At 35.6% G+C, this 10,604-nt stretch overlaps 1 protein-coding gene across 1 annotated transcript; it reads right to left on the reverse strand.

The window, feature by feature from the left end:
• Window positions 1-202: 202 nt before the first annotated feature.
• On the reverse strand, window positions 203-9,913 carry LOC107793153 (DEAD-box ATP-dependent RNA helicase 11). Its single transcript, XM_016615437.2, has 7 exons — window positions 9,649-9,913; window positions 7,968-8,842; window positions 7,783-7,866; window positions 6,587-6,829; window positions 6,121-6,288; window positions 5,407-5,520; window positions 203-1,201 (listed from the first exon to the last, which is right to left on the reverse strand). The coding sequence occupies exons 2-7, from the start codon at window positions 8,658-8,660 to the stop codon at window positions 722-724; spliced, it is 1,782 nt and encodes a 593-aa protein (XP_016470923.2). The 5' UTR covers window positions 8,661-8,842; window positions 9,649-9,913; the 3' UTR covers window positions 203-721.
• Between the last annotated feature and the right edge of the window lie 691 nt (window positions 9,914-10,604).

Consider the following 10,604-nt stretch of genomic DNA (forward strand, 5'->3'; position numbering starts at 1 on the left):
ATTACCTTCTGCAACATTCAGTGGCATAGTCGAGGTGCGCACAAGATACCCGACACCAATGTTAACAAAAAAAAACTTCCTAAAAGAAGCTTGTAAAATAATCCATTAGATAAAGACACAGACAACTCTACAAACTCAATCCACAACCAACAAAACCACTACCAATCATGAAAGAGAAATGAAAGTATCAAACAGCAAAAACTTTTTCAAGAACTTACTCTAAGGCCTATACAATAGTAAATCTGGTACTGACTTTAGGATATTACAATATTGTTTAAAGTTGAACATAACTTCAGTTCCAAACTTTGATTGAAAGGGCTCTGCAGAAGATATCTACAACCAACAAATTGGGTTGATTAAAGAATACTCCAAAGAGAAGCATAAACCAAATTTCTGGCAGAAACTTAAAACTCCCCTTACCATGACCTACTTTTTTTCAACCATCCATCACCTACAGAATGCTAAAGCAAAGTGAAAACCCAAAGGGAGAAGTAAAATGAGGCAAAAAATTCCTAATCGGTTAGTAATTATTCGCCACCGCCTGCCAAGATTTACACATTCACTAGAGCCCACAACCGACAACCACCACAGAAGTGAAAACTCGAGTACAGGAAGAGAAGTACCAAAGTGAGCAAAACAAGAGTAAGCTCTAAAGTGAGTACTTTGCTAGCGTAAACTTAAAACTACATCTGAATTTGCTAACGGGGCAAAATGAGTCCGGTTAGTCCCATGCACTAGTCACACCTGCTGCTCCATATGATGAATACCCCCCAGATGCATATCCGCTGTTCATATTGGCACCACCATAATAGTCTGCAGCGCCTCGATTGTAAGAGGAATCTCTTCGAAAGTCACGACCACCAAAACGACCTCCACCACGTCGACTTTTCCCTCCATAGTTAGATCGAGCAGCAAAGCGAGAGAGCCAAGCAGGTACTTCTTGGTTTGCTTCTGTCATCAAGTCAGACAGTGATTTTGCCAATGAAGAATTGTTCTCGTTGAAGAAAGCAGTAGCTAAACCCGTTTTTCCTGCTCGTCCTGTTCTTCCAATACGGTGCACATAGTCATCAATGTCATTTGGCAGGTCAAAGTTGACAACATGTGCAACGTGGGGGATATCGAGACCACGTGCTGCCACATCTGTTGCAACCATAATTGGTGTGTGACCAGTTTTGAAGGATCTCAGGGCATATTCTCTTTCCTGCCAAAGAAGCACACCGATGGGTCAAGGATTTAAAAAAGAGGGAAAAGATTCTCCGACATAAGCTACAACGAAGGAATCATATTATACTAAAAGTGGGAAGCTCCAACATGCAAAGTTAAAAGACTAAAACAGACATCAAAAGTTAAAAACTTTTTTTGCCCTTCAATCATAGAATATTCTTTTTATTATCAATGTACAAAAATGTAAATAAATACTGCAAATGTCAAGGTGGATGAATATTCCGTTTTAGTTACAATTAATTAGGCAACAAAAAGCTCCCAATTTATATTGTACAATGAATATGCCAAAAGTCAATAAACTCAATAGCAAAGTGTGTTACCGTCATTAGCATTGGAGCTTTCTGCTTTAGCTTCTAAATTAATTGCAAACTTGAAATTAGTACACCAGTCAGTGGCGGAACCAGAATTTTCGTTATGGGTGTCAAAATATATAAAAATAAACATACCAGGAAATTAAGGGGAGTCAATACATAGTATATTTACATATAATTTATTTTTTACCTAGCTACACAGTGTATTTTCCCGCGAAGGGGTGTCATTTGACACCCCTTCCTATAAGGTGGCTCCGCCACTGACATCAGTTGATGGGATATGAAGCGCTTCTAATGTACCATGCATGTGTAGTTTGTAACAGGTAGGAAGTAATTAAACCAATTATTTTAAGGACCTTTCCCTATCCTTAACTTTTGAGATTTCCACATCAATTTTGAAAAAAGTTCTTCAATTATAAGTACATATACTTCACAAGAGTTTTCTAAGGACTTTGCCATATGACAGTAGTGTTTTTCTATTGGCGGGGGATAGCAACTGAATTTATCATCTTCACTATCAAGGAGTGGGGGTGGTTGGTACTACATATTTCCCTAGAGTTAGCTATCCAATATTTCATTATTGCATTTCATGTTTGTTTAGGAGCCGCTTCACTTTGCTGCTTCTATTATCTGATAGTTCTCATATAGTTAATGAGTAATCCTCGTATTTGTACCATAACATGTGCGTGTTCATCTTACTTGTATTCTCGTGTAACGAGTATTGGGTCCATCCCATGGCCCATGTGAAAGAAGATGAAGCTTCTTTTTTGGTTTTGTCAAGCCAACCAATTTAGAAGTTCAATTTGGGCAACTAGCTTTTGAAGTGAAATAGTGAATATTGATGTCATTGGATACATCAATATGGGCATTCTTCAACTATAAATAGGTGTTTCTACCTTCATTTGTAATCACACCAAAACAAAGAGAAAGAGAGTGATTTACAGAGTAAGAAGCAAAATACTCTGTGAGGAAAAATATAAAAAGTTTGAGCGGTATTGTAGTGAGGTGGAAAAATCAAAAGAGGGTTATTTCTTTTGAGTGTTTAGTGGTCTTGGAGTATTTTACTCGGTACCATAAAGTGTAAAATCCTCGCTATAGTGAAATCAGTTGCTCCTCTCGGGCCGTGATTTTTCCCTTATTCAGAAGGGTTTTCCACGTAAAAATCTCGGTGTCCTTGTTTCTCTTATTATTATCGTTGGTTACAGTATTTTAGTAATTCGCATTTATTATAGTCATATACCGTGAATATTATTTCTGTGGGGGTTAATTTTCCCAACGACCACCTAGAAGCTTTATTGCTCTTTGTAGATTTTGATCATTACCACCATAGGCGGACCTATATGTTATAATGAGGGGTCACCGGATCCCATATATCTATCTATCTATCTATCTATCTATATATATATATATATATATATATATATATATATATATATATATATATATATATATATATATACTTCTTAAATAGTTAATTTAAAGTACTTGGCACCCTGATCACTAAAAGCCTTTCGGGGGCACTGGTTGAGTAAAATAATGTGCCGCCGTGTAAAAATACTGGGTCCGCCTCTGATTACCACATCGGTTATTTGTAAACTTCTTCCTACATAGAGTTTTTAAACCTCTTGAAATATTTTCCTAATTAAACTAAGTAACTTCTTAACTATCATATTGTTAAGCGAGATTAGATCAGAGACACTAACTTAGATAAGAAAAAAGCCTACTTTTGAAAAGTATTTTTTCAAAATGTGAAAACAAAATTAAAGTGGCTTAGAAGCAAACAATTACAGTGTTTCACTATTACAGTAGTTTAGATCTTTAATTAATAAAATCAGTAGAGTTATCAAGTTGGTATTTTCGATAAAAGATTTGGAGGGAGTCTCGATTAGATTAAAAGACAGTGTTAGAATATATATATATATATATATATATATATATATATATATATATATCACTAACAATGTAGTGGCAAAGCAAGGTATAAGAACAGAGTTAAAGGTTCTTATATATTGGCAACGGAGGTTCTTCATCTCTTTAATATATATATATATATATATATATATATATATATATATATATATATATATATATATATATATATATCACTAACAATGTAGTGGCAAAGCAAGGTATAAGAACAACAGAGTTAAAGGTTCTTATATATTGGCAACGGATTCTTCGTCTCTTTAACTACTTTTAGTGTTGTCTCCGATCTTCTTTGAATTTCAATATTATATTGTCTCTCATGAGCTATTATGATCTTCTATAGTTTATTGACCTATATATAGCTTATTTATTTTAATGTAAACACGAAGTATTTTCTTTTACCTTTGAGAAAAAGTGAGGTTCAATTGGCCAAGGTAATAATAGTATTGTGCATGAGTGTAGCAAATTGCTTCAACTTCTTTAAACTGTGTAGGCTTGTGATATTAAGGCTTATTTTTCAAGTGTTTTCTAAAAATGTGCAAAAGTCATAGAAAGATTAATATTTGTGTTCAATGTAAATATAAATCTATTCATTGTGCTACTCTGTCAGGACTTCGAAAACAAATATCAAAATTATAATAAGGCATCTATATTTCTCTCTTTATTGAATTAGTTGAATAGAATCAATATTGTAAATTTTAGAAACTATTTATCACCCAAACACATTTTTTTAATAATATTTATATGATTTTAAAAACTTATGTGATAAGGGTCACGCGCAACGCGCGTGTCCAGAGACTAGTAAGGTAAAAAAGTGCCAAGATGAGAGAATCATGAGAACTAAAACACTGTGATTACAACAAGGATAGCTAATTTAACCAGTCAAATTTTGCATTCTGAAACTCATCTATGATCTATCTAATCAGGAATCTACTAAAGCAGAAAGATTATGGACAATTCAACACTCAATGTCACAACGCCAAGGACAAATCTTACCTTCCACAGGGAACCTATAGAATGCCATCTCATACAGCATAGCCATATCTAAGCTTAAACTTAATTGGACAAGCTTTCTTAGTATAATAGCACATAAGAAACACGGCAGTGCTTATCTAACCAGAAACGTTCTTCTTATCACTTTTAAACTTTAAGATATTTTTTAGTTAAACACGAGCAGATGTACCAATCCAAAGCAACATCTTATAGAACTTGAGAAGCACTACTTCCAATCTCGTTTTATTTCTACGAAGGAAGCAACTTCTTCATCAAATTCTTTCATTTATGGACAAATGAGATTACTGAAGAAATTAAGAGGAAGAAAAAAGAAAATTCAAAATCCTTTTTTTTTTTGGATATTGGTTTTAGAACTTTGAGCCGAGGGTCTATCGGAAACAGCCTCTCTATCTCTATAAGGTAGGGGTAAGGTCTGCGTACACAATACCCTCCCCATACCCCATTTATGGGATCAAATGGGATCAAACTGGGTTTGTTGTTGTTGTTGTTGTTGGTTTTAGAACGGGAAGAACCGGAGCATATGCACAATCCAGCTAATCATAACGCAGACAATGTAAATGAAGTTATTTAGAAGCAGGAGAAGCAACCAAACATAGTAAAGTACAAGAAGATTGAGATTCCATAGTAATAAGCTATATTGAAGCATGTACACCTTATTGACCTTAGAAAATTAAAGAAATCCTCCAGTTCAAATGCTAATTCATGGTTTCACATGGCATGCCTATTAACAAAAGTTCCTCGATTTCTAATTGAAACTGAGAAGAGAACAATTATACAAGACAACCAAAATGGATTACAAGAATTTAACAAGATCAGGAAGAGAGGCAAGAAATCATCAAGAAAAAACACTCAGAGAGAATAAAACAAACATTATAGCTTATGTATCATGAAATCAGTCAACAAGAAGTGCACTAGGAATAAGCAACCGTACCTGCTGAGTTCTATCGCCATGAATAGCAGTAGCGGGGAAACCATTCATACAAAGCCAATGCTCCAGTGAATCGGCTCCCTTCTTAGTCTCCACAAAAACAAGGGTAAGAGCTTGCTGAAAATTCGAGAGAAGCAATGAGCAATAAATAAGTTGAGAAGTTTGAAATTGGATGATTACTAAGAAGAAAATATAAAGTGAAAAATATGGGTACAGCAACCGTTTCTATAAAATCGTAAAGTTAAATCTCCTCTGGAGTATCCACAGATATGAATGTATTTGTTTCTCTCCAAAAGTTGAACATTTTGCTTGACATCACAGGCTACACCAGAAACACAGCAACTGATGCAAATCGACAATTTAGGAAGACTATCAACCTTGGTTGCCTCTTCCTTTAATACCTAAATTTTTCTACCTCCAGCTACTGATATTTAGCGATTCTAAGAATTTTCAGGATACGGAGCCAACCAATATCATACAAGTACCAAAACTTGGAATTCTTTCATCCTGATAAATTTCACAAAGAGTTATGCTGACTTCACCTGGAAACTAGCAAGGCCTTGCAAGTTGCCATTGCTCTTGAAATCCATGACCAAGAATTGAACTCGGAAACATACCCCCCCCCCCCAGTTATAGATGTGAGCAATATATTTATGAGACACCTACCTCGTAACCTTGGATAATTAAGTAAAACTGAAACAAATAGATGGAAGCTACCTTGCCATGAACACCATTTTCCCTCTGTGCATGAAGAAGATCCATCAAGTGACTTCTCTTGTCAGTCTCTTGAACATATTCAACTCTTTGGACAATCAAATCTGTGCTAGAGCCGACCCTTCCCACAGCCAAAAAGATATAACTGGATAGAAAATCCGAGGCTAGTCTCTGCATTCAGATAAAGTTTAAGTGTATTAATTTTGCGACAATCATTACCAAGGAACTCTCCCTATGCTCTAACACATAGGCAAAGAGGTAGAGAAAAAGAGAAGCTCCATTCAACTGTAGAACAGCAAGCAGCTCAAGAAAATTGTTATAACTTCCGATGGCAGCTACAAATTGTGATATAACCAGTTTGCAGTCTGACGCAGCAAAGTCCACAGGATAAAGGAGCTTTAAAGTAAATTGATATCAAAGAAACAAAAATAGTGGATCAAAAAAGAGTCTGTCCATGTAGAAAAATGACCTGAATCTCTTTTGGGAAAGTGGCACTGAACAGCATGGTCTGTCGTACACCTGGCGGAGGCATGTCCATCTGTTGCACTATTTTCCTTATTTGAGGTTCAAAACCCATATCAAGCATTCGATCTGCCTCGTCTAGAGCCAAATACCTTATCATCTGCAACGAGACTCTTGCTCTCTCAAGTAAATCAACTAACCGCCCAGGGGTTGCCACAAGAATATGCACACCTCTCTCTAATTCTCGAAGCTATTAACAGTGTCAGAGCACGAAATCAACTATTAGAAACTTATCAGTCGACCTATGAACCAAAGCAGAAAACACTTGTACACATTAAACGATGTAACAAATCAATCTCTCAAGCTTCAAGATTATCATATAATAAGAGTGCAAAAGAGTGCCTGCAAAGCGGTAGAAAAGGAAAGCTCTCTATATTTCCACCGTGAAATGAGGATCTAGCATCAAACTCTAATTTCACAAATTACTCAAAACTCTCACTATCATTAAATGCACCTATGAAACTTTGCAACAATTAATCAATGCATATTCAAAATCTCTACCAAGTTTTCAATTATTGCCACCATTGCATTAGCAATATAAACCAGATAGGTACAAACAACCTCTTCATGTGCGTCAAAGTTCAGTGAAATGAATGCCAATTTCACGTGTATAATTTCTTTTTGAGACTCGGAAAGTCTCTCAAGGTCTGCATTGTTTAAAAAAAATGTACTCACTAAAGAAAGAAAGTTATAAAAAGTGAGTGTAGGCAAGTTCCAGTTTGAACTTGACCAACAACCTACCTCAGAACATGAATCCCTCTGGTAGCACAAGGAATGCAAATATCAAAACCTCAGAAAAAATCATATTCATAGTGGTTTTGTCCAATATTTATGCATGCCAGGGACAATCACTTTGCTAGAGATTGTACCACATGAATATACACTCCAGAAAGTGCAGCATCAACAGTAAACTGAAAGCTCTAGTAAGCGACAAAGTAAATGCAGCAACCTAAACACAGATATCATATCACAGTATACTTGTGCAATTCTAATTAATCACTCAAATATTACGACAGAAACTAACGTTGCATATGGAAGAAAACCCCGCAACTAATAATACAAATCCAAAAAGAACCAATAGGTTCCAGCAAAACATAAGAAATTAAAACTGAAGTACCAAGCAAACAAGAGAAAATATAAGACCTGTTGGTTTATAGGAGCACCACCATAGGCAACAACCACCCTGACGCCAGTTTGATATGAAAATTTTTTAGCTTCATCATGAATCTGCAGATTTTGCAAAACAAACCATATATCAATGTACGGAGAGCAACTTCATTTTTCCCTCTCTTCTTCGACTAAATAGACCAAAAACCAGAAAAACTTACTTGGCATGAGAGCTCCCTCGTTGGGGAGAGAATAAGAGCTAGAGGAAATGCCACACGTGGACGTGGAGGTCTAGGAAAGTGGCCCCTCATGATTCCACTTATAATGGGGAAGCAGAAAGCAGCAGTTTTTCCAGAACCAGTTTGAGCACAAGCCATCAAATCCCTCCCCGCAAGTGAAATAGGTATAGCATGTCGTTGCACAGGGGTCGGCTTAACATACTTGCACCTCCTAATATTTTCGTTGACAGCTTCACCTAAATCAATATCTGCGAAAGTATTCACAGGAGGGGGCACATTATCCCCGCTAGTTTCCACTGGAATATCCTCATATGCATCGAAATTGATCCCAGAACTCTCTTGTTCACTAAAGGGTTCACTATCTTCGTCCGTAAAGGGGTTAACCTCACGATCCCAACCACCACGTCCCCCATTCCAACCACCACCACGTCCTCCTCCACCAACATAACCAGATCGGTTTTCAGTCCTTTGACCACTCCAACGACTGCCAACCACATTTGGGACACCATAACCACTGTGGTCATTACCTAATGCAGCAGCACCAGCATACGAAGCCTGTGCAGGAGGTTCTATCGACGGTCTGTTTCTTAGATGTGGTGGAACATATGCTGACTTGGACGCAGCACCAGCCGGATTCTCGGCTGCAGAAACAGAATCAGCCCACGACATTGCCATAGTCAGTCACCCAAAAATCACACAATATTTATCTTTCGTCAAGTTGCCAAACGAAAAACAAAAACGATATCCAAAACAAAAATTCAGCTAATATTACAAAATCCTTCCTAGCACCAATATTCAAGTTAAAACCCAGCTACTTTCGTCATCATCAAATCAAATTCTCCTAATCTCACGTCAGCCTGCAAATTCCACAACCCAAAAAATCAGTTGGACACATCCAAAAATCCACTTAAATAAGCACATATTCTAGAAATCCAAGCATGATCTATCAAACAAACACCATGTTGCACAGCATGCAACAATCAATATCGTATCAAGAATATGCCATCCAACCCAAATGAAAAACAAAGAAAATGCAACAAAAAATCTTCCTCCCAAATACCCAAACAGGAAAAAAATGAAAACTTTAAAAAAAAATCATAGCTAAATCATTCCTCCTACCTAAGCCTTGGCTAAGTTACGCGGTATGTGTGCTGGTGAGAGGTAGTAAGTCTTGATGGAATAGCCGAGGTCACTAACTAGCTAAGACACCACCATTATCAAAAATCAACAAATTATAGCCAAATGATCAAATCCCCACATAAGATTGAGATAAAAACACAACAAAGAAAAACAATTTCAAGACTGACATAGATGACCGTACATACATGATAAGAACAACGCCAATTTCAAAAAATCAGTAAAATAAATCCTAAAAAATAAAAAATTACACCCATTTCAGGATTGAGTTAACTACACAGATATAAATGTAAAAGCACCAATAAATCATAATCAAATATGCAAATTAAGAAAACCCCACTTAACAAAATTGAGATAAGAACATAAAAATAAATAACCATTTCACTAATCAGTTAAAACCACAAAAATTTCAATACAAACCCATATCAGGAATTGAGAATAAAACCCAATAAACAAACAAAAATGCCCTAAACACACAATGAAATGTGAAAAACACACACAGAAAAGAGGGACAAGATTGACTTACAATGAAAGAAGAAAGAGAGAAGAAACCTCTAAGTTTGAGAAGCAAAAAAGTAGTGTTTCCGATCGGAAGGCAGAAATGCAAAACTATCTTGGTTGTGGTTTTGTTTTTTTTTTGTTTTCTTTTTACCTTCTTTTTTTATATATATACATTTGTTTCTTCTATCTTCTTTGTTGCGTCTCCGTTGATTAAACGTAAAGAGTAAGGCCAGCAAGGGAGAAATGAGACTTCTCCGTACGTTATGTATACACAAGTTCGTGATTGCGGCTAGGCTAAATTTTGGCCTACTTTTCTTCTTTTTCTTTCAACTACTATTAGTCCAAATATTTTCATATTTTAGAATAGTTTTAAAAAATTTTATGACGATTATTAACGCAAAATATAACTACTCCTTTTTTTTTTTGGGTTTTCTCGTATTTGGTATCTGTTTTGGGCTCCAAACTCTCGTTGCCAAATATATAATTCATATGGTTCAAACTCGGGACCTTTAATTAAATATAAAAGAATATCATAACCTTTGATGGTAAATTTAGTTACTTATTTAGTGACATATGACACGTGAGTTGCTAATTCAAAATATATAGATATTTTTTCTACAAAAATACTAGAGATAACACATAAAATATAGACATGTTTGTAATCCCTTCCATTCGATTCGATATACGTCATTCTTGATTTCTTCCATCTTTATCTTTGCTTCTGTTGAAGAATAAGCAAATGTGAATTGCACGAAAAATAAGACAAGAAAAATGAATGTTACAATGGAAAAAGTTGAACATATGCAAAGATACTATACTATTTATTTTTATCCATTCAAATCTTGATGGATAGAGTTATATAGTATATGTACCGATAGGAGATAGAAGATACCTCATAAAATTAATCGAGATGAGCATAAGTTTGATCGGACACTACGATTATTTAAAAAAACGAAGAGAATTGTGCGAATGATTATACCA

Source organism: Nicotiana tabacum, chromosome 9, assembly GCF_000715075.1.
Source record: "Nicotiana tabacum cultivar K326 chromosome 9, ASM71507v2, whole genome shotgun sequence".
In the NCBI taxonomy this organism is placed as follows: domain Eukaryota; kingdom Viridiplantae; phylum Streptophyta; class Magnoliopsida; order Solanales; family Solanaceae; genus Nicotiana; species Nicotiana tabacum.

What these genes read in the sequence shown, in the direction of transcription:
- LOC107793153 (XM_016615437.2), bottom strand. Translation starts at nt 8,660, where the DNA reads ATGGCAATGTCGTGGGCTGATTCTGTTTCTGCAGCCGAGAATCCGGCT. An exon ending in GTGCTCCTATAAACCAACAG is followed by an intron (nt 6,830 to 7,782) that starts GTCTTATATTTT and finishes CACTGTTAATAG; the next exon opens with CTTCGAGAATTAGAGAGAGG. An exon ending in AAAATGGTGTTCATGGCAAG is followed by an intron (nt 5,521 to 6,120) that starts GTAGCTTCCATC and finishes TCGAATTTTCAG; the next exon opens with CAAGCTCTTACCCTTGTTTT.